The sequence below is a fragment of the Emydura macquarii genome, unplaced genomic scaffold, assembly GCF_026122565.2.
Source record: "Emydura macquarii macquarii isolate MOO-44397 ecotype Brisbane River unplaced genomic scaffold, CSIRO-AGI_Emac_v2 contig_527, whole genome shotgun sequence".
In the NCBI taxonomy this organism is placed as follows: domain Eukaryota; kingdom Metazoa; phylum Chordata; order Testudines; family Chelidae; genus Emydura; species Emydura macquarii.
The window spans coordinates 147,858-172,214 of record NW_027130664.1 but is presented as its reverse complement, the minus strand read 5'-3'; the positions used below and the strand labels follow the sequence as shown (position 1 = coordinate 172,214).

The 24,357-nt window shown below is 43.2% G+C and overlaps 1 protein-coding gene across 3 annotated transcripts; it reads left to right on the top strand.

Annotated features, from left to right (window-relative positions):
* The first annotated feature begins 59 nt into the window (after positions 1–59).
* Positions 60–24,344, top strand: DAP3 (death associated protein 3). Of its 3 annotated transcripts, none has more exons than XM_067539148.1 (14): positions 62–203; positions 2,934–2,995; positions 4,259–4,305; positions 9,676–9,798; positions 11,159–11,212; positions 14,528–14,636; positions 14,930–15,022; positions 15,491–15,621; positions 16,130–16,210; positions 16,750–16,908; positions 19,180–19,239; positions 20,017–20,106; positions 20,716–20,833; positions 23,909–24,344. In XM_067539148.1, exons 3-14 carry the CDS (start codon positions 4,264–4,266, stop codon positions 23,992–23,994), a joined length of 1,146 nt encoding a protein of 381 aa, XP_067395249.1. In that variant the 5' UTR covers positions 62–203; positions 2,934–2,995; positions 4,259–4,263; the 3' UTR covers positions 23,995–24,344. The 3 variants fall into 3 exon arrangements, with proteins under 3 accessions (XP_067395252.1, XP_067395249.1, XP_067395248.1); XM_067539147.1 differs by having other exon boundaries at positions 63–203; positions 11,159–11,260; XM_067539151.1 differs by lacking the exon at positions 19,180–19,239 and having other exon boundaries at positions 60–203; positions 11,159–11,260.
* Positions 24,345–24,357: the final 13 nt, after the last annotated feature.

Below are 24,357 nucleotides of genomic sequence, written 5' to 3'. Positions count from 1 at the left end.
TCTCCTGGGGGCGGGGCTCTGTTGCGCGTTTTTGGTCGCCGCCCGGTCCGACTGGTGTGTCCTTTCGTAGCACCTGTACCAGGCGGGCGGGCCCATGACCTGGTTGACTTCCTTCCTTTCTCTGTAAGATGGCGGCGGCGCCTATAGCCGCCATGGAAACGTTGCGAGCCGTCTAGTGGCTAGTACGGAGTTCGCTTCTGCCGGTGAGCCTCCACAGGGCCCAGTGCGGGGGACGGGGATCCAGATCCCGGCCTCAATTACCGAGCTTGCCGCCATTTGGCGGACTAGAGACAGGTCCTCCGGCGCGCGGCAAGCTGCCCCCGCGCCCTTAAACCGCGTGTGAGGAGGGATCTTGGCCTGCACCCGGCTGGGAACTTTTGCGGGGTAGCAAGCAAGGGAGCGTGTACCCGACCCTGCGGGACCTGGCGGGGGAAACGCTAATGGGGTCCCATCTAAGGTTGGTTGTCATGGGCCCAGGGAGGCAGCCGCCCCGTCCTCAACACCGATCTGGCGTGGTGGGGCAAGTGTTGAGTGAATCCGAGTTTCGGAGGCCTCAGCTACGGGCCCTCGAAAGCTCCAGGGAGAGCGAGCCAAAAACACCCGTCGGCGCAATTGAGCTGCGACCTCAAGGCATCCAGGTGGCCTGCGGTTTGTGGGTCGGGGCCCCGTGTCCCCCAAGGCATCCTGGTGGCCTAACCCTTGCCCTCACTCATGGTGTTTTGCTTTCCCTGCTCACCTTCATTTATTTCTGCTTCCTCCGTACAGGAAGGATCTTCCCTATCCTATGAACTTCCATCCCCACTGCTCCACTCCATAACCCCTACCCCGGTAGTGTTGTTTTTTGAAGTCTCCTTGGATCCTGGTCAGCTTTACTCATGCTAGTGCCTTGCCTCAGAGTGCTATTTGGAGCAGCTGTCACTTGTTGGTAGAGCCTGCAAACTGGCAGATATCTGCTTTATGCTATGTGGATCTCAGGTTGGATGCGGATCGCAGGGCTCTACTTGTCTGTTATATTTGGCTCCTAATGTGCCTTCCTTGTAGCCCTGTCAGCAAATTCTATCTTGTCCCTCCAAATGCCATGGAACCTTCAGGTCTCAGTGTCCCTTTGCTGCTCTTCTGAAAGGGCCTTCACCCCCCAAACAAATCTGAAAGCCTCAGATTTCAGTGTTGTGAAGAACCTTTGCAATGTTGTTGTTGCAGTGGTGCTACTGATAGACATGGCAGCAATTATGCTTATTGATTCCGAAGTTACCGTAACGTGAAAACTAACTAGGTTCTTCAGTTCTTACTGTTGATTTTGGGAGCTCTGTTGACAGCAATGATGTCAAATCATTCCCAGTGCTGCAATCTGGGAAGGCTCTGAGCAGACTAAATACTGGAGCTAGTCACTGGGGAAAGATGAAGCCTGTTATAGGATCCAGGAATAGCACCTTGGCAGAATTTTCATTATTTTCACTTTTCTTGCCCTCTGGGTATATTGGGGCCAACATTTTTCACAGCAGTCTGTGACTGCTATTTTTAATTCTTTGCCTATTAGATATCAGAATCCTATATGTGTGCGTGTAGCGAGAGGGAGAGATTGATGGAATACATTAGAAGAGTAGAGTAAAGAGATATTTGAGAAAGAGAAGAGAGAGAGGATTTGTTAGTAGGGTAGAGAACACAATGTAGGGAGAGAGGAGATTCAGTATATGCATCTGCCATGTAGGATTTATGTGAAGGGAAGTCACTCTGCTTTTCCTCCCATGTCATCATTTCCTTTTGGGGTTCTTGAATCCAGTGGTAAATACTCCAGTGCTAAACATCCAGTTTCTAACACTTATCAAGAGATTTGTTTTTCAGATTAATGTAGAGACAGAGAGACCAGATTAGGGTTACCCCAGGTGGAGGTGCTGGTATATGTAACCTTCAGGCTACTTCATAGGGAGAGTTTTCACTGGTAAATTGTGTGGCTGAGATACCTACAAAATTGCTTGCTGTTTACTCTTTAAAATTACTATTCATAATCAATTTAGAATAAGGTGCAAACTTTAACAGTGAGGATAACTAACCGTAGAAACAACTTACCTACTAACATGGTGGATTCTCCATAACTTGAGGTCTTTAAATCAAGATTAGATGTGTTTCTAAAAGATATGTTATAGCTCAAATAGAACTTATGGGTTTGACACAGAAATTATTGGGTGAGGTTATACAGAAGGTCAGACTAGATGGTCATAATGGTCATTTCTGGCCTTGAATTCTATGATTCTGTAAGCTGCCTCTTGCTCTCCAGAACCAGCAGTAGTTAGTAGGGCCTTGCAATGATCTTCAGGGACCTCCCCCTATCCCCCACATCCACATACTGTGGTTCAAAGTTATGCCTGGTTTGAGATGGAGCCTTCATAACTTGAGGAGGCTGCCAAGTATCATGGTTGCTGCTGTTGCTCTGAAAGTATTCTCAAAAGACTGAATTCAGATGACTTCAGTGTCGGAATTCAAGAACTAATGGATGCCACTTGCACTTTGTCCTTATTTTAATAAGACCAGGCACAAGTCAGTGAAATAGCTGTTATAGTGGAGAAGTTCATGACTCTTTGTCTAAGAGTTAAACTCCTGTGAAAAGCCGAATTACTCCTTTCTGTTCCCCACCAATGTCTTCTTATCCTTGTATGTGCTGGCACTGGAGATATCAAATGTGCTGAAATTCTTAGCTCATTCTATCTTCCAATTTTTTTATATGGCAAAACTAAAACTTGCTTTTTAAAATTTGTTTCTTGCTGATTGCTGGCTGTGAGATCAGAGGGCCTCTTTACAAGGCTAATATCATCCATCCTTAAGTGTTCAGTTATTTTCCTTCCTCCTCAGCATAGTGAGAATTCCAGATATGATTCCATCTGGTTAGTAATCTTTGTCTATCTTCATAAATTAGCTTTTGTGTTTCCTCTGTGCAGAAGCTGTTAACCACAGGAAGATCAGAAGCTATTGGTTCTTCAAAGGCGCTAACTCCTGAGAGGTTGGTGTCTTGCTTTGTATAATAACTTCTCACAAATGAAGGGTTTTTTAAATCTGTTGCATTTTGTGGTGTTTGTTGAGTGTTGTCATATGCTCTTTAGAATAGTGCTATGAAGACAGCCTTGAGCACAAATACCCTGATTGAATTGGTTTTTGGGACCCTCTGTTCTTGCCTCAATCTGTCTATTGTGCATTTTGCTGCTTTTCCTTCTGTCATGGTAACCAAAACTGGCTGTTAAGCAGCAGACTTTGACAGATGGAGGAGCAGAAGCAAGCTGAGAACCCTTCTATGTTTCATAGTGCTTTCTTGCATGATTCCTGTTTCATAATATCTAGTAATATTAAACTGGCTTCTCTTATTCAGAAAGGGAATCATCTTTTGATCCTGCCTGTTAAAATCGCAAGGAAATGGGAATATCCATCCTTCACGATAGCTGAGTGCAAGACCTAGGCTTTTAGTCTTTAAAGCTACTTATCAAGTATGGTGCTCATTGCAAATATATCTATTAAAATACCCTTCTCTATTAGATGTAACTGTTATGCTGTCACCCAAGAAGGTGCTGTGTTTCAATAATCTGCTTTACTGCTATGGAGCACATACACACCACATGATGCTTTGTCAGAATCATATTTGTCTATTTCGATGGTGAGCTAGCTGGGCAGGAAACAAGTCCTCTATGTTAGTATAATTGGCACTAAACAAAAATAATATATTTCCCAAAATCCTTCACCTTGGGATTTGGGAGATTTTTATATATGAAGTTTCTGTATTTCTGTATGATACCTGACATATTTTTAGCTGACTTTTGGAAGAGCTTGGACATAGGATTCTGAGTAAAGGAAAATCAGTTGGCTGCAAATAGTTGTAAAGCCAGAAGGAGACAGTGCTAAGTTTTTCTTCACACACTGATGTAAGAAATAATATATCCAGATGGGCATAAATGGTTAATCTGGCTTCATTTGTTTTCTTGGGCACTCACTAGGATTCTCTTTTCATGGAACAGGCTCACAGCATGGCTGATTAGAGAGAAATGGAAGAAGAGCTCTGTGTAAGCTCGAATGCTTGTCTCTCTCATCAACAGAAGTTGATTCAATAAAAGATATTACCTCACCCACCTTGCCTGTAATATCCTGGAACCAGCAGGGCTACAACACTGTATGCACTATGGTTGATGACAGTTCCTAAGACATGCACTTGACAGCTTGATAGGAGAGGTCAGATACTGTAAATTGCTCTGAGTAAACCTCGCCTTTGTCTCTGCAGAGATAATGCTGAGAAGTGTGAAAGGACTGATCCGCCAGGGGCCCAAGGTGAGTCCTGCACTGGTTCTGTGAAGTATCCTCTTTGGTATATCTCTGTCCTTGGATCTGGAATGATTATGTATCACTGCAAAGGATCCAGAATGCTATTTTTCATTGTACTATATAATATAAGTCATTCTTAAAACAGAAAATGTTCTGGATTTGCACTAAAGGCATCCTTTCTAAAGAACATTGAATAGCAGTACTCTTGGTAAGAAGATCCACTATAGATGATGGCCTTGATTCTGTACTGTGCCTCCTGAGAGGTATGGCTCAAAAAGGGGGTAAGGACAGGGTAAAGATGGCTTTATATTTTCTTTACATCTCTGGACTTGGGTGTGGGCGTACCTGGCCCCCGTGCGAGTCAGAACAACTCTAGGGGCCAACAATGGGTCATTCTGTAGCTGAAGTGCAGAACTATGTGGTGCTGCTCTGGCCTGGCATGCCTCTCTCCTGGATATTGTGATGGAAGTAGACTCATAGGTTAGCTTAATGACCTTATGCTTGCTAGGGAACCCTTTCTCCTCTGAGTTTTTTCTCCGAGGCCGATTAAATTGTCTTTGTGGCCCCTTTATGGCAAACAGCAGCACAGTTGTGAGAGTCCTGGTCTTCAAGAAGATTTAACCAACAGAGTGACATCCTTTTGCATGTCAATCTAGTCATGTGACTACCTTCCTGTGGCTGATATGGCCTTTAAATCTCAAATGTCCAGTGATTGAGGAATAACTTCACCTGTCAGCAAACCCACAAACCAAAATGGTTCCAAGTGGCCAGGAATCAGGCTCCCAGCTTTTGAATGCAAATGGATTATAACAGCAGCTCATGTGGCCTACTTTTAAGCTGTAAAGTTGTTTGTGCATTTATAGTTTTAATTGTAGGATTTTTACCGGCTTGTGTGTAAACTAGAATTTAAAATCCAGAGCTGGATTAAAGCATAGGCACGGTAGGCCTGTGTCTAGGTCCTCCGTTCCAGGAGTCATGTTACATCAGAATCTAAGCTGTTGTTTGAAAAAAAAAGTAAGGGCTTGTCTACACGCAGTTTTTATATCAGTTGAACTGTTTGAAACCAATATAGTTAAAGCAAGAAATACCCCCCTACCATGGGTGCTGTTATACTAGTATAAGGGTGCCTTCATACCAATAGAACTCATCCATACTAGGCTGTTGTATTACTTTAACTCTTTTGGTAAAAGGCAGTGTCCCTAGCCAAAATGGTTAGTTTGGTACTACATCAAACTTATACAACTATACGCAAACAGACCAGGCCTACATTTCTAGTCCTTGTGGTGGCAAAGAAAAGCTTGAATATGTGAACCAAGTAAAACCAAGACAGCAATATTTTCCTGAGTACAGACAGTATGAAAAAATGAGGTATGTACTCTTCTGTGCATCTCAAATAGGTGTTAACTCCAAGACCCACTGCTGGGTGGGTCATGCCAACATCACCCCAGAAGAGGACTCTGTAGCAGGAGAAGAGTGCAGTGGACCCACCAACCCCACCCAAGCAGATACAGCCCAGTTGCTGGGCCGTGTACTAGGGATCCTCCCTACTGCTACCCCTGCCTTTTTGGGAAGTGAGGAATGGGCTTAGTTCCACTCCCTCAGGGAAGGTGGGGCCCCATGTCATAGCCCCTGCCTATTTATGTAGAGGGTAGTAGAACCCACTGCCACCTGAACTCCAAACAGGGCCATGGGGGCCCTTTGCTGTGATGTGCCTAGAGCACCTGATTGCTGTAATCTGGCCCTGTTTATACCTGCCCTGGGTTCAGTCTGTTTTGCTAAGAATACTCCACTGCATTATTAGCTCACAGATTAAACTTGTAAACTCACTAAGTATGTCCATACACTAGTCTTGGGATACAAACAATGAGCAGGATTTAAAGACCTACTGCACTATCTCAGAATGTAAAATCTACAGCTTTGTGAACCTTGTGCTAATGCATTAGCTTTGCCCATCTGGTGCGGAGAGTCTTTTAGGTTTCCTTCAACTATTTAAATCAGGGTGACCCCTTTTGAGTTGACTTCTGAGTGCTCTTTTGTCGAGGACTGTGTCATTCCTGTGCTGCAGAGGGAGACTGTATAAACTGTTTCCAGAGACAAGATTCCTGCTGTGCAGTGCCATATTTATCACTGAGACTTGCATAGAATATAGGGAATCACTTTTTTGGTGATTTGTTGAATAAGTACATGGCCAGTGAGGTTCAGGGATTCATGTAGAAACAGCTCCACCTTATGGCTTTTAGTTTCTTGATGAATCCCTGGTTTAGCGTGTGATGGGTGGCTTGCCATTTAACAGATTTGAGTTTGATTACTGTCCTCTGGCAGATGGCAATTTAATATAAATGCCACTTGCTAGAACTGAGATAAATTGTGTGTTTAGATCACATTTGAGCAGCTTGTTCAGTTTACATACCTGTTTTCCGAATTAAATGGAATCATATGATGAACTGAAGAGGTCAATACACACCTAAGGCACAAGTATTCCATGTGATTAGCTTTACAGGCTTGAGAGTAAGTTGTAAGCCACTAGCCCATTATGAGGGGCCAAGATGTGCCATATTCTTTTAAAAAGTCAGGACATGTGGCATGTAAATCAGTGATGTTCTAGGTGTAAACATTTTGGGAGTGTACAATAAAAATAAAGCTTTAAAATTCCCCAAACATTAACTAGCAATCTTTATCAATCCCTGGCTCGTTTGCTCTCCATGACATAAGAATCTATCACTTCCAAGGACTGAGTGACACATGAGGGGGGAGGGGGAAAGGAACCCTTGATTGGTAGTCCAGTGCCCTATGAGTTTCTCTACTTGTAATTTTTCTCTATTTGCCAATGGCAACTCCTTCTAAACATGAGACTGAAAAATGCTCATTTTCAAGTACAGCAAGATGACAGTTTGAGGACTTGATTTTGTTGATGTTGAATTACTGTAGTGTATTGGGAATGTTTTTGTTTAATTAACCACTTATTAAATGGCTTGCAAAACCAAATTGACAAATGGCAATGAACTCAGAAAATGCAGCTGTGTATCCTTGAAACTCTAAGACAGTTATGTTTGGGGGTAGATTAGTACCCATCACTCAAGGGGCTTGTGATTTGGTTCTCGATCATTCTAGCACATTTAGATGGACTTTGTGTCCATGTGTCCAATGGAAAGTGCCAAAGCAGGGTGACAAACAAGAAATGTTGCATATGTGATCCTAAGAAATACATCATGCTATCTCCCACTTTTTGGATCATCTGTCTTGGAGACAAAGAGGATGGTCTTCACTCCATGTAGAATCCAAGCTTCACTATGGTATTTTTTGGGAAAAGTGGAATTGGCAGTGCTGGTCTCAAAGCTGTGTAAGAGTAGAGCTAGAGTCCTGAGATGAGCTATATATCCAATTCTGCTTACTGGAAGACTTATGTGAGCAGGAAGGTGGAGGAATGGGATGGGGAGCAGGAAATCTGACAGAAGCTGTTAGTTATCCAAACTTGTCTGTATAGAGCTTAGAACTTGATTTTCATTCAAGCCATGACAGATGTGGGGGAGGGGGAATTTGTGGTGCTTTGGTGGAAGAAGCCAATAGCAGGCTAGTGCATTATCTTTTCATTTGTGACCCGGCCAAGATTTGAACCCAGTTTGCTAAAATCCTGATTGATCTACATCACTGATCAGCCACATAGTGTGGAGCATTTTTCAGTCTCAGCAGGAGAGATGCATAATTAGAGTAGCGGTGGTGTTGCAGGGCGAACTTGAGCAGCATTGGCAGGGGTGCGATCATCAGTACTGAAACAACATGGGCTGTAGAAGGTACCATTGGCAAAGACTGGGAGGTTGTGGGAATGGGAAGGACTAGAACAGCAGGGGTTGCAGCAGGTCAGGACTGAGGTGTACTGACAAGCAGGGGGAGGGTACTTTCACAGCCCCAGTTGTTGACACTGCTGGACTCAAGTGAGTGTTCTTAGTTCCTTGCTCTGACAAGCACTAAAATCAATCATACATCTTTAGATGAAAATAAAATAATCTTTAAAAAAAAACAAATGAGATCCGTGTGGTGTGGTGCTAAGGAGAAAAGGGCACCATTGGGGCAAATAGAGACCACCCAGCCACATGATGATAAACCTGAAGTTTGGTGGTATAAACGTGAACGGTTACTTGCAAAATGCCCACTATCACTAAAGTTAGTTAAATAGGTATGTAGAATGGAGAATACGAACTGGTTTTGTTCCTTCCCTAAGCAGAGAGCTGAAATGCTGAATCAGGAGCACAGCATTATTTAACTTGGATGTGGATCTGAGTTAATCTGAGCATTCTGCTTTCTTCTAAACTCTGTGATGTCTTTCAGATGACCCTGAGTAAGACCCTCAAATACTGATGGCGGAAGAGCTGTATGACTCCATGTGGAATTAAAGCAGCTGTTCTGTGGCTAAATCTTGGTGTTCTGGCTTTACATAGAGCTGCTCTCATCTGTGCTGGGGAACAGATGGGTTGTACAGGGAGGCAGAACAGGAAACTGCTTTTTTTATATCTTGATTTGGAGACAACAACTGTTGCTGTCTGTAATGCTTAACCAGGTTTCTAGTTCTGTTTGCTTTGGCCTCTCCTCAGCCTCTGTGCCTTGAGTGTATGGGACAGTTTATTCACTCGGTCACCATCTCTGAGCTCAGCTTCTAGGTTCACCTTTAACATTTTCTTTCACCTTGGCCTACTAAAATCTATTTTTATATTCCTCGCTACCTCCAGTCCCCTGCCCTCTCTGATTAGGGTTTACAGGCATGCCTCATGAATTTTCTGTAGAGTAGCTTGTATTCGCTTTAGCTGGCTGTTTCAGTTTCTTCATGGCTCTGTTTTAATGAAAACTGTGTCCCAGCATACAGAGTTTATCAGGAAAATCAATGTAGGGAGTTTAATTACAAATACCAAATAGTGGGCAGTGCTGCATTAATCCCACAGTAATTGAGGCAATTATGGATTACTAGACAGTTTGAATTTGCAAGTTACTAGCTACCATTCATCACTGTAGGCAGAAGCCTTAGGGGAACTTCTCCGCTATAAGACTTTAATGGTCGCACTATGTTCTTGAGTTGTCCTTAATGGGATCACTCACTTAGGTAGAGAGCTCAACTCTGTAACAGTGGCAGATGGACTTAAGCGAATTGAAGGGTTTAGAAAAATGTAATTGAACTTGCAGTATGTGGCTATAAATAACATTGAGCTTTTCACAATGAACTTTCTGTATATTCTAATTGCTGTGACTTCTACTTCTAGAGTAGGGCATGTTACAGTGACTCTTCTCTGATGTGTCTATAGTAAGTGTAAAGCTTCAACTACCAGCTGGATTGTTTTGCATGTAATTATGATCTTTCAATCTCTGAGAAATGTTTTTCCTTTGTAGTTGGACTCTGGATATTTTTTCCATGTCAGTGCCAGGGCTTGGTTAAGTGCTGCCGTTAATCAGGATGCCCGAATTCCAGCAGAGAAACCCAGAGCAATATTCCGCACCAATGAGAGTAACCCGGTGAGTTACTGCCATATGTATTATCATGTCAAATAGCCAGCACCCTAAGTGCATCAGAGTCTGACTTAGGTATCCTGGACCCAGTGGTGCTCACTGACTGAGATCATATGCTACTTATAAGTGGGAATGAAGGGAGTGGATAGTTCATCATAATTTATGTCCTGTTAACATGAGAAATCCAGACTGGCATCCCTAGGCAAAGGGAAAATGGGTCATAGCCGTGCCCTGCACTTGTAGGGTGTAAATAATAAACCTCCTTTAAAACAAGGCTGAGATCCTTTCTGAAATCCCCTTGAAACATGTATTGAATCTTTCTCTGCAGCTGTACAAATGAAATGGACTGTGTATTGTAGCAGCTCAGATGTGGGTGAACTTGGCGTCAAACACCATTAATTTCAACTTTGGGGTCATTCTTTTCTGACTAACCTCCCCAGATTGGCTAGTAAGGGGAAAAATAACCCAGCACACCCCACAGGCTTCATGATTCCAGCCCTAGTCTCACCCTCTCTCAAGCACAAAATTAAGTGAAATAAATGAATGAAATAAGCCTTTGAGGTGCTTTTCCACTGCCTCTGTAATTGGAATCTCTTGCACTGCTGATTCCTTTGAGATCTCTATGGAAACAGCAGCATGCAGATGATCCAGTCACGTGATCAGAGCATCTCTATAGACTGCACAGAAGAGCCCAGATGGCAAGAATTGTCTCCACTATCCTAGGATTTAAGTTGCCAGGCAACTGGCATCAGCATTCCGGTTGCACATGCCTGATATATGTTTGGCAACAGCAGCTGATGCTTCTTAATGTATCAAATACATGTTCCTCAACTTGTCCATATTATGGATCACTTCTTAAGCTACAATTTCTCCTGTGGCTCATCTCCCCACCTCATTCTACAACTTTCCTCTAAAAGTTAAAATGCTTGGTTACAGTGAAGTCTCACTAAAACAGCACTGAGAACACTAAACTCTGAAAAGCGACAATGTAATAATAGCACTTTCTTTCTTAATGGCCCTGCTCCCTGTGTGTATCCCCAATAATATCTTTAGAGGATGGAGGTATGATTGACTTGTCTAGGTCAAAGCTGATTTAAAAAAAAATTGAAAATCTAGAAAACCCTTGACTGTGCCACATGTAGCAGGAAGCACTGCTGCTTGCTTTTCCACTGTAAAAGAAGCCATTGTGTGGACCACCACTGTGCTAAATAAATAAAACCTAGAAGCAAGTGTATTAATTTTTCTTCCTGGGTGTGACTTTACTGCCTAACTCTTAAGGGAACCTTTGTACACAGACCGATATATGATAACTCACCTAGAATTCAGCCTTCCATGGTTTATTACAATTTATATTTTAACTTCACAGGCCAACCACGCCGAGCAGCATGATGGTCAGCACTACAGCATCCCCCTCCAAGAGGTGAAGGTGGTGTTTCCCCATGGACTGCCCTACCACTTCCAAATGCAGGTGCTCTGCCTCAGTTCAGGTTGGGAGGATGTGGGGAGCACTGGGTGTGTAATAGGACTATGATGCAAAGACAGTAGGTAGCTACATTCCTGAAGCACCTTAACTGAGAAGAAGACTGTTGTTTGGGTCCATAGAAAGCTGAATTTTTTTGACAGTGATGACGTACAGCTGTGAGTGATCCTGCAGTGGGAGATGGCTGGGTTGAAACAAGATTGATTTTGCTCTGTGTAGTGGAAGGGAGCTGGGGGGTGGAGGTGAGGTAGGGGGATGGAGCTTAGTGGGATGTGGTTTGTTTCCTCAGTCTCTAACTTCGAGTCTATAACCAATGATAAGGAAGTGAGACACCTAAAGCCACCAGTTAAAATATTCCAAGAAATTCAATAAAAAATCCTGTGCCTGAACACAGTGGGGCTCCTCCCGTTAACTCTTTCATGGCTTTCCTCTCCATGCTGTGGCTGTAATGAATACTTCAATATCAATTTCCTGGCGTTGGTTTATGTTGGCCCCTTCTTGTTCCTGAAGTACCTGAATGCAAGCTTAAGACAATAGTGTATATGCCCCCAACATAACACACCAACCTAGTAACTTACAGCCATTAGGGTTTGTGTAAACTACATATTTGGGCCTTTTAAAGTCTCAGTTAAATATCTTGACAGGTTTCTTTCTTTTTCAGAAAACCAATAGTGATTAAAACTTATTATAGACTGACATTTGTTTGTCTTGATTATTTAGATTCAAACTTTTTAATTAAATAAATGCAGAGAAAAATCTCCAACTGGAAACTATTTTTCCTAATCATACAACATAAACATAATTTTTTAAAGGAAGTCTATTAGCCAGATTAAAGTTATGTTGTGGGCTTCACTTGGTATTTATTCTTTCACAGTATTTTCAGGCAAATGGTTTATCCTCAGATAATGTAGTTTATAACAGCGTATATACAGCCTGAATTACACTTGTATGCTTGTTAAGGGACATCTGTCGCTGGTCATAGTGCTGATGTGGTACAAGTTAAAAAGGAAGCAGAGACAACAGTAGACTGAAGTTGGAAAGCTTTGTCTTCAGTGATCATTTCTCTTTCAGCTACTGATACAAATATTATGCTGGGATAACGTTAAGATTGCAACAGGGTCCCATATACTCTAGGACTGCAGAATTTGCTGTTGAGTCGTCCTTTGCTGCAGAATTGTGCTCCAGAATCTAAGCCTTCATTTAAAATAAAAATTTCCAGCACTCATGGTTAATGAAGAAAACCTGAGAAATGGGAACCAAATGTAACCAAAGCAAAATTGTCTTTTTGAGTCTGCAAACTGCCTGAAACAATATGTTTGAAAGGTGCAGACTGTCCCATACATTGTAATGAGACGCTGACTGTGAATCCTAAAGATCACTACACAAATGTCAACACAGTCATCCACAAAAACTAGTATAGTCCACAATTCCAAAATGCTTCTCATGCCTTCTCTGCTGCCAAAAGAACTAAATGCCCCATCAAGTGGCCAAAATCTCCAGCTGCCCCTTTCTGCCCCCCAGCCTTCTATGCATTTATGCACTGTCCCAAAAAAATCTGACACATCTAAAACTAAAAGTCCGTGTAAAATTAAACTTGGGGTAAAATCCTGGCCCCACTGAATCAATGGGAGTTTTGCCATTGAATTTAATGCACCTATAGTATGAAAATAAATGGGCTTCTGTCCTGGTACTTATTTCATATTTAATTCTTTACAAATGTTAATTTTAAAATTGAAGTGCAGCTATTGCAGAATTTCCAGTCTGCCATGGCAGAGTGCTGCAGAATTTAAGTTGCAAGCTACACAGAGCCATGTCTAGGGAGTATAAATATGTTGGGCCTCAAGGCATCCTCTGATCACTTCAAGGGTCATAAGTAGGGACCTACCAAATTCAGGTCCATTTTGGTCAATTTCACAGTCATAGGATTTTTAAAATAGTCAATGTCATGGTTTCAGACATTTTACATCTGAAATTTCACATAATGGTGAGGGTCCCAACCCAAAAAGGGGTCATGGAGGAGGGTCACAAGACTTTTGTAGGGGGGTCGTGGGATTGCCACCCTTACCGCTGTGCTGCTGCTGACACGGATGCTGTCTTCAGAGCTGGGCAGTAGAGAGCAGTGGCTGCTGGCCAGCTGCCAAGCTCTAAAGCCAGTGCCGCCACTAGCAGTTGTGCAGAAGTAAGGCTCACAGGGTGAATTTTCCTGGCAGCCTCCCACCTGGGTCGGGGACTGATAGCTGGAGCAACAGTCTCCCACCTGGGTTGGGGGCTGTCCCAGCCAGCAGCTGCAGAGCTTCCTGCAACCAGGGGAGGTTCCTGGAGGTGGATCTGACTTGGTCCAGGAAGTCCCATCCCTCTCCAGGCCAGAGTCTAGCAGTTGGAGCTCACCCCATGGTAGGAGCCCTTGACTGGGGTGCCCCCAGCTCTGCCTCTCCCCTACAATAATCATATTTCATGGGGGAGATCAGATTTCATGGTCCATGATGCATTTTTCATGGATGTGAATTTGGTAGGATCTTAGTCATAAGGACATGTTTCCTACCAGGTGCAGCATTGCATGACTGGCTTAGGTGCATTATAGTAGGAGGACTTGAGGATCGGGGGGATTATCTCCTTCCTTTGAAGCTTTGGGTAATGGCCATTGGATACTGGACTTGAGGGAATGGTGCAAGTTCTGTCTGGCTACATTGGAGAAGGCAGTGGGAGATGCAGACAGGCAGAAATATTGTTTGGGCTTGATGTCTGGCTGAGCTGGTAACTTTCTCACTTGACACATGGAGTAGATTGTTTAATTTTGGTCAGAGATGCATATAGCCCAAGACAGGTGCTCTTTTGAATGTATTGTAAATCAAAATAAGTTGGTCTGCTCCAATCTTAGTAGGTCCTATGAGATTGGGACTTTCAAGATGATTAGTTCTATTGTGGCTTTAGTAGTAATTTTGAATTTTAAACTAATATCTGCAGCATGTTAATGTGGAAGCAATTTATAGATTCCAACACCAGAAGGGACCATTGTGATCATCTAGTTTGTAGATTACTCATCAGGAAATACTTCTGAATAAGACAGAGCAGAAAAAGTGAAGGAAGGTCATGATACGAACTGGATGGGTTGGGACACAGAGCGCAGTTCACTTCTGTCAGGGCTGGTGCTACTGCAGCCCCCAAAGACCATTGTATAACTCAGACATTGTCAGGGTAGGAGCTGCTGATGTGTGCTTAAAGGTGGCGCCTTTTTCATATTCTGTCTCCTATCAGATGAAGACATTCAATGAAACCTGCCTGATGGTGCGAAAACCAGCTCTAGAACTCCTTGGTTATCTGAAAAACACCAACTTTGCCCATCCAGCTGTCCGATACGTTATCTGTATCCTTTCATAATTTGCTTTGCTCTAGAATGGTGGGTTAAATAAGGGCAACAGAGCTTCCTGCAGACTGAGTGGGAGATGGGATTCTGACCTCATGTTGGGTAGCATGGGTCAGCCTCCCAACTTCCCCACCCCTGCCCTTTCCTCACATATGTAGGAAGAGGAGGCTTTCCAGCATTTCCCTCTCAACTCTCCTCCCCCCCCCCTCCCCCCCAAAAAACAAAAAACAAAAAGAAAATCCATAGTCTGGAGACTGTTAATCTGAGGTTTTCCTTGACAGTTTGTGTTGGAGATGGGGAGAAGGGAACAGGGAAAACAATGACGCTGTGCCATGCTGTTCATTACTGTGCAAAGCAGGGCTGGCTGGTGCTACACATTCCAGATGGTAAAGGCCCTGGTGATACTTCTGAATGCATAATGTTCCATGTGCCTGTAACTAACCTATAGGGAAGGCACAGCTGCCGAAGACGTTACAGAGTAGGAGATTTTATTCATTGTGGTTTTCCCATGATTGGATTATAAAAAGTTACAAAATCAGGTGCAAAACAGAAAGAATAGTGTTATCTCCCCTGTGCCCACACACTCATCAGCCTCATGCTGTGTCACTACAAACTAGTCAATCTGGTACCAGTGCCCTGAGATACACATCCTGCTATATTTGGAGGCTATGTATAAATCCTGGTGAGTGTTTGCTGTGTGGCTATTTCCCCAAGGGAGGGATATGCTCATTATATGGCATAGTGGTTTTCTGTGGTAAATACAATAGAATGCACTTTTTTTTTCTGGTCCTTTTTCCTCAGTTACTGAGAAACTAAACAGGACAATTTTGTCTCATTTTGTTTCTGCTTCACAGCTCACCTCTGGGTGAAGAACTGCAGGGAGCTTATGCAATCTTCCTATAACAAAGAGCGGTTTGACCAGCCTCTGCAAGCATCTACCTGGCTTAAAAATTTCAAAACTTCAAATGAACATTTCTTGAAAGAGGTCAGTAGATCCTATCATGTCCTTTGAATTAGGAATTAGGGAAAACCTACAAGAATAGCTTCTCCTGGAAATTTCATGGGGATTTGCTCCCTCAGTTGGAATGTCTCTCTAATAAGATGGGGTCTGTGGATCTGCTCATTTTTCTTAGATGCATTTCCAGTATTGGTAGAAAATATACATTCACATTGGATAATTTAACATTAATTGTATAATTTATTTGGGTTCAGGTTTCAATGGGGTTGGAAATGCATTAAAGATCCCCCAATGGTGGGACCCCTTTGCAATCAAAGGAAAGTCTAAGACTTTTATCAGTATGTCACTGAGGGATACTGCAGAAAGAAATGCCACTCTGCAGCTGTATCTCCCAGTACATCTGGAGTGATGGGGGGAACCTACTGCCCAAGTTTGTTGAGCTGTCTCTGAAATAGGAGCTTGACTGTTCATACTAGACACCTATGTTCAATTACCCTACCCCCCAAATCCTCCTTAAACCCCCCTTTTATTACAGATAAAAACACAACAGACATACATGTGGAGCAAACGGGAAAGCACAGAGGAGGGCAGACCACTGGGTGAAGTGGTAGAGCAGGTGAGGGAATGAAAACTGCCTATGGTATTGCTGGAACCTGTCAATATAAAAATGAGATGTGATGTCCATGAAGGGGATGGGTAGAAGAACTATCTTTTTAATAATTCTAAAGTATTGTGCAAACATTAATCCTGGGAAGTTAGAAGGATTATCATCTCCATCGTGTAGATGGGAAGACCGAAACATGGAAGTAGAGTAATTTGACCACTCCAGGAGGTCACACAAAGTCTGGGTCAAAGCTGGGATTAGAACTCAAGAGTTGCTCAATCCATTCGACCATGCGGCTCCTTGGGGAGGGGAGAAAAGGACAGAGTCTTAGGTCTCTTCTGTCCCATCTTCTTGCTCTTCATAAAGAAGTTGGTGCCCAGGCTTCCTGATGGTACATGACCTGGACTCTCTTCCTTTGCTAAGCCGTGGCTGGGATGATTTAGCTGAGGTTAGTCCTGCTTTGAGCAGGGCGTTGGACTACATGACCTCCTGGGGTCCCTTCCAACTGTAATCTTCTATGATTCTAATGCTGTGTACCAATCTATTTGTAGGGTTTAAATCGAGTGAAGAATGCCAGTGATGCTGTGGGGGTTGTGCTGAAAGAGTTAAAGAAGCAGTGTCCTCTTGGTTCATTTAGACTTCTGGTGGCGGTGGATGGAATCAATGCTCTCTGGGGAAGGACAGCACTGAGGAAGAAAGACAAAAGCTCTGTAAGAAATTACCTTCCTTCCTTGTGGCTAACATAAATGGAAAAACCTAAGGGGAGGGTTTTTGTTCCACCTTTGGATAATGATTGTTTTCAAGGCTGTTAGAACTTAACAGTTGTAAATCAGCTTCTCTAGCTCAGAGGATTCTGCAAACAGTAAGTCTCCAGTGGGGATTCTACATTGCAGAACATGAAAGTGAGTGACTTCACAAAGCAAAGAACAGGAGGGTATTCATTTTGCTCAACATTCTTGCCAATATAACTTTATTTTGTGAGGTTATTTTCATACAATCAACTTCTCCAAAATTCTTGTGGTTAAATATAATGATAATATTAAATAAGAGCAAAGGAAGAAGGCATTTACATGATATAAGCAGACAAGAGGCTTCCAATCTGGATTTTGAAGGAATTGGAGAGTCACTGAGGCAGAATTATGCAAGGAGCATGGTTCAGGTGGAAGGTGCTTCAGAGGAAAAAGTTCTCACATCCACACTGCTGAGAGTGTGAACGCATGAGGGGGTTCAATACTAGATGAGAAGATGTGAGGAAAGTAACAGTGTATAAGGGGATCATAAACAGGGAGGACAGTTTTGAACTGGAACCTGAAATGCAAAGGAACCCAGGATAAGGGAGAGGGTGGGAATGGGATAGCTTCATTTTACACATGCTGGATCTTAGAGAGCAGGGATTTGGAGAGACTTATCAATGTTGATAAATGCAAATTAATGCACCTTGGGGGGAAAAATAATTCCAATTATACATACAAAATAATTAAATCTAAATTAAGTGTTACCACGCAAGAAAGATATCTTGGAGTCCTCATGGATTGCTCTCTGAAAACATCTACTTCATGTGCAGGGGTAGTTTATTTAAAAAAAAAAAAAATGTTAGGAACCATTAGGAAAGGGATAGATAATAAGACAGAAAATATCCTAATGCCACTATATAAATTCATGGTACGTACACACCTTGAATACTGCATGCAGTTCTGGTCGCCCCATCTCAAAAAGGATACATTAGAATTGGAAAAGGTACAGAGTAGGGCAACAAAAGTGATTAGGGGTATGGAACAACTTTCATATGAGGAGAGATTAAAAATACTGGGACTGTTCATTTAAAAAAAGAGATGAGTAAGGTGGGGGAAGGAGATATGATAGAGGTCTATAAAATCATGATTGGTGTGGAGAAAGTGAATAGGGAAGTATTGTTCACCCTGTCACATAATACAAAATTAGGGGGTCACCCAATATAATTAATAAGCAGTAGGTTTAAAACAAACTTCAGGAAGTACTTCACACAATGCATCAATTTATGGAACTCACTGCTAGGGAATGTTGTGAAGGCCAAAAGTATAACTGGGTTCAAAAAAGAATTAGAAAAATGTATGGAGGATAGGTCCGTCAATGGCTATTAGCCAAGATGGTCAGGGATGAAACCCATGCTCCAGGTACACCTAAACTTGTGACTGCCAGTAACTGAGACTGGACAACAGGGGATGGATCACTTGATAATTGCCCTGTTCATTCCGTCTGAAACATCTGGCACTGGCCACTGTTGGAAGACAGGATACTGGACTAGATGGACTTTTGGTGTGACCCAATATGATCATTCTTACATTGAGTTTTAATAATTCAGGTGAGAGGGGATTGGGGCCTGGGGGCAGTCTGACACATGACTAGATCTTTAGACATAGGAGAAGTAGAAGAAGAGACTGGTATCAAGGATGATGTCAGGTTTACAGAAAAGGAAAGCAAGTGGAAGTCCTGAGTTGAGAAGGGTAAAAAGTAAATAGTAGTGTTAGTCTGTTAAGAGACTCCAGAACTGCTCATTGAGGTTCTTGATAGGTGGGATATTTTGCTCAGTTTTAGCTTTTTCCATAGAAGGGTTACATAATTGCCTTAATCAAATGAGTTCACATTGTGTTTGCCATGTGGCTAATGAATTCAAATCTAGTAGTGACTGTGTGGTGTCAGATGGATCATCTTATCAGTATTCCGTTCCTTAGACCAGTGAGACAAAAACTAATCTTACGGCAGGTGGTTGCCTGTGGAAGAGCTTCTGCCTTCTTCCTGTGTATGCTTGTGTTTCTGATAAAATACCAGCCCCTAAATATCTCAATAGCCCTGAAAGCTGCAATGCAACCAGGTTTTAAACTGCTGTTACGCTCTGGAGTGTTTGCTTGTTTAAGCAGTCAAAGGAACCTCATGGGTAGGAGAGGATCTGGGAGATGGTGATTTCTCCAGCCAAGCTGTATCTGACATTCTGTCATCATTAGGTTTCTCCAGAGGAACTGACGCTAGTCCATAATCTGAGGAAGATGGTGGTGAATGACTGGGTGAGTGCAGGTGTGGACTTGCTGGCAAGTCATTGCATGAGGTTCAGAGCTAAATGCTGATGTCCAGAGCAGTGAGTCCTAAGGGGTTTCCTATTGGTAATTTACAGAGCTGTGAGACTTGGGGGAGTAACCTCTGTTCAGTCGTTTTTCACTTACTCCATTTCTTCCTTTCATTGATAGATGTATTATGGGAAAAGCTTTTAAAACGTGGTGGAAAGATGTTTCACTTGAAAGCTGTTTAAACAATCTTGACAGAGTAACAGATGCCTTACTTTATCTCCTCCAAATGCTGACTTTTTCCCCTTTGTGTTGAATGTCTGCTAGTAATGGTCAGGAATGGAATAATTGGGAACTCACCATAGCCTCTTCTGTACAGTGCTATCTGGTGAAAAAGCTATTTCAGTTCCAGCTTCTCCCAGTAGTGGTACTGTGGAGATCCCATAGCTACTTCAGTTCCACCCTGAAGTCTCTATAATCAATGCTTCTGTCCCATTACCGTCAGCCTGTCTCCTGGAAAAAACTGGGTCTGGCATAGTTGCCCCAAGAACCATTGCTCCCTGAATTGCATCCTGCTAGGACTAGAGTTGTTGGGTGCTCTTCACAGCCAGTGCTTCTGCACTGTTCCACACATTGGCGAGGAGAAGCTATGACTGAAGGTAATCAGAGGATCCAGAAGGAAAATGCAGGATGATATCACAGAAAACCATTAATGATTCTAGACAGGTGGGGTGTATGTCCTATACCTAAAGCTCCTTCTAATCCATCTCTGTGTTTCAGAATGGAGGTGCCATTGTGACCACTCTTAGCCAGACAGGCTCTCTTTTCAAACCACGTTCTGCTTATTTGCCCGACGAGTTGCTGGGGAAGGTGAGTTATGGCCTCTGGCTTCCTCTGCATTGATGCATGTAAAGCAATGGAAATGAGAATACTGGTTTGAGACCTACTTTCACAATAGATTGAATGGTCTGAATCAGTCACTTCTGAGTCTTGCTCTGTACAGTCATTCTCTCATGCTGTCCCTTATGCCTGGCTCAATCTTCATATTACCATGTGCCTACCCATTTCCATATCTTTCAAATTCCTCCTTAGCACTCTATCTAACTTTGTCATAGTCTCATTCTTCAGCTTGCCCTGTGTGTGAAAGGGATGAGGGGAACTTGCCTTTGAATATGGTGAAACAGGTTGTCCAGCGCAACCTGTCCTAATGCTCCTGCTTTTTTAACTTATCATTCTCATCTTTTTTGCTCTTTCACTAGCCTCCCCTTCAGCACAAATAAACCTTCACTTATTCTCTGTGTTTTTGTTGCCTTCCTGGGTTATGTGAACCATAGAGAGATTCTTTTTGTGAAGCAGTTTTACCTGAGCTTGCTCATGACTAGGCTGTGCCTTATTCCTCTGCAGCTCAGACCATTTCCTCCTTGTTTCTAAACTGGTTAGAGGGTCTGTCTGCCTCACAGTTTCACTTTTCCCTGACAGGAGGGTTTCGACACACTGGACCCGTTCATTCCCATCCAGGTTTCCAACTACAGTCAGCGAGAATTTGAGAGCTGTTATCAGTATTATCTTGATCGCAAGTGGCTTCAACATGAGAAAGGTGAGTTCTGCCCCCATCTCATGTGAGGGAATGAAGACAGCTGCATATACTGCAGCACTTTCAACTTCCATCTCCAACCCAGAGAAGGATGAGCTCTGTGCCCTTCACACCATTATTCCACATGTTAATCCCAAACCAACAAACTTCATTTTTTAAAGCTAAGTGCTAACTATAAAGCCATCTGTTGCATTTACAAAATCCAGGCATTTAAAAGAATAGGGATAATCTAGCTCTTACATTGCCCTCACAATAAACATACACTAAATCACCAAGCATAAAGAAATGCATATTTCATCAAACACAAACCTTCTCTTGCCAATGGATCTTTTAAAGGTCCTGTTTAGATCCTGAAATCAAGGTAACCGTTTATGGATTATAGTTAAATAGAATATAGCATTGCAATATCTTGCAATTTACACTCCTTTTTTAGAAAAGCGCTTAAAACATTTCAACATTCTCAAGCAATTATATTAAACTACATATACAGAGTGTATAGTAAGATCACATCTACATGTAGTTTGACATTTGAAGCTGGTCAGGATGTCACTGATATTAGGGTAACACAGTGACCTAGCGACACTGAACTTTAGAAAGGAAGATTGCACTAAATTAGGAAACTAGACAAAAGGTCCTAAAGTCAAAAGCAAAGGAAGTTATAGACATGCCTTAGCCATGGCATGAATGCTACTTAAAACAATGTTTCAGAAGGTTGAAATAAACCAATGTGGTTAAATGACAAGGTTGAAAACGTAGAGAGACAAGGTGGATGAGGTAATATCTTTTATTGGACCAATTTTCACTCATGTTGTCTCTCTAATATCCTGGGACCAACACCACTAAAACAATAAGATTCAAAACTTGAAAATCTAATCCTAATGAAGCCAATAAACAGGAACATAAATTACCACAGGCAGAATATTGAACTACTCGGACACCTTCAGCATTCTAAATTAACAGTATCAACTCAAAAAAAAGACCTGGACACCATTGTGAACTGGTTAATGAAAAGCTTTGCTAACCACATCTATGCTCAAAAAGGCAAACTGTTAGAATGCATAAAGAATGCATAAGGAATAGGATGGAGAATAATACAGATATAATGGTATTATATAAGTCAATGGTTTCTCTCTTCTGGAATACTGTGGGCAGTACTAGCCATCCCAACACAAAAAGGATATTGTAGAATTAGATGGTTTTGAGAGAAGGATAATGAAGTATTAAGGGGCTGGAAAAACTCTCATATGAGGCAGATTTAAAAGATTGGGATCACTTATCTTAGAAAGGAGATAAGTAAGAGGGGACATGATTTAAAAAAAAGTGAACGATAAAGCGGAAGCTTCTATTCTCTATTTCATAACACGATCTATTCAATAAAAGTAGAGAGTGACAAATTCAGAACTGCCTGTGGACTTCAAGAATTATTAAGAATCAAAGAGGGATTGGACACTGACAACATTTGGATTTTCTTGTTCTGTCTCGAGGCATCTCTGTCAAATTTTGGACGGGATATAAAACCTCATGCTTCTGATTTTAAGCCAGTATCTAACTGTTAGGACTAAATGGGAGGTAGGGTGACCAGATGTCCCAGTTTTATAAGAACAATCCTAACATTCAGGGCTTTGTCTTTATATAAGTGCCTATTACCCTCCACCCCCGTCCTGATTTTTCACACTTACTATCTGGTCACCCTAATAGGTGTGAGGGGGAGTGGGGAGGCAAGGGCCTGTAGATGGGTGCAAACGAGCTGTTTGAATATGACTAAATGTATACATTTAGCAACAAAGAATGTAGGCTATACTTAGAACTCAATCTTGGGAAGTAGTGACTCTGAAAAAGATTTGGGAGTTGTGGTGGATAGTCAGCTGCACATGAGCTCACAGTGTGATGCTGTGGCTAAAAGGACCAGTGCAATCCTTGGTTGCATAAAGAGAGGAATCTCAAGTAGAAGTAGCAATGTTATTTACCTCTATATTTGGCACTGGTGCGACAGCTGCTGGACTACTGTGTCCAGTTCTGGTGTCCATAAGTCAAGAAGGATGTTGATGAATTGGAGGGTTCAGAGGAGAGCCATGGGAATGATTAAAGGATTACAAAACATGATTTATGATGATAGACTGAAGGGAGCTCAGTCTATGTAGATTATGAAAGAGATGGTTAAAGGATGACTTGGTTAGTCCATAAATATCTACAAATATTTGATGATGGGTTCTTCAGTCTGTCAGTGAAAAGTATAATATTTTATGGCTGGAAGCAGGGCCGGATTAACTCTTCTGTGAGCCCAGGCCTATTAGATTTTGTGAGGCCCCTGGATACAAGTCTTTTTCCTAATTTAAAACAAAATTGTCATAATTATGGGAATGAGGCTATTAACGCTATACTAAACTTGCCTTTTAATTAACATAAAGCCATTCTGTGGTTACATTTCAGTCTTAAAACATGTAGAACGGGGTAGGCAATCTGTGGCATGCATGCCAAATGTGGCACATGAGATGATTTTGAGTGGCACTCACACTCAGGCTGGGCCTATGTCACATGGGCGAGAGGTGGGGCGGGGGGAGCGGCTGCTGTGCCATGCTGCTGGGGCTGGGAGTGGCTCCTGGCCAAGGTGCTGGGCCCACATCACATGGGAGAGGGGAAGGGGTGGGGATTTATTTTTGTGGAAGCCCCTCTTAGCCTGAGGCCCTGGGCTGCAAGGCCTAAAGCCCCTGCGTTAATCTGGCTCTGTCTGGAAGTGGAAGCTAGACAAATTCAAATAGGATATAAGGAGAGGGTAATTGACCATTGAAACAATTCAATTGATGGCTGTGGTGGCACCTCCATAACGGACAGTTATTTGAAAATGAAGCTGGGCTGTTTTTTGAAAAGAGACCTGCTGGAATTATTTGGGGGAAGTTGGCTGGGCCTGTGCACTAGCAGGCAGCAGCCGAGATGATCAGGTTGGTCCCTGCGGGCCGTGGAATCTGAATGTGTTACAGTGCTCTCAGGGCCATCTCCCTACAGGGACACGGGACCCTCCTGTAAGCGGCGCCTGTGCTGCTCGGGTGCTGACACGCTCCTTTTCTCTACTTGTTTCAGCCTGTGCGGAAGAAGGGAGAAAGGAACTGCTGTTCCTCAGCAACGCCAACCCCTGGCAGCTGGGACGGATCTCTGCTTATCTCTAGCCCTGGCTGCTGGCTTGTCGTTGTAAAATAACCACCCCTCTTCGCTGCTCCAGCCTGTGTCCCCTCAGCTCCTTCGGGGGGCGGGGCATCTTTCCTCGTGCGCGGGGGCGATGCGGCAGGGGCCCAGGGGGCGGCCGGGCGCGAGCGGGAAGAACGGAGGCGGGCGAAGGTGCGGCAGGGCCTCTGTCCCCGCTCCTCCCACGGGGGCGGGGCGAAGAGGCGAGGCTCTGAGTCTGCGTGGAACAACACAGGGAGCCCCCTGCAGGGACGGAATCGCAACTGCCTCGTGGGCTCTCCGGTGCGCCGGGCGGCTGGCTGGGCGGGGTGTCGCGGAGCACGCGGCGCGTGGCCTGGCGGAGGAGA

What these genes read in the sequence shown, in the direction of transcription:
- DAP3 (XM_067539147.1), top strand. Translation starts at nt 4,264, where the DNA reads ATGCTGAGAAGTGTGAAAGGACTGATCCGCCAGGGGCCCAAG. An exon ending in TGATCCGCCAGGGGCCCAAG is followed by an intron (nt 4,306 to 9,675) that starts GTGAGTCCTGCA and finishes TTTCCTTTGTAG; the next exon opens with TTGGACTCTGGATATTTTTT. An exon ending in GTGGCTTCAACATGAGAAAG is followed by an intron (nt 20,834 to 23,908) that starts GTGAGTTCTGCC and finishes TACTTGTTTCAG; the next exon opens with CCTGTGCGGAAGAAGGGAGA.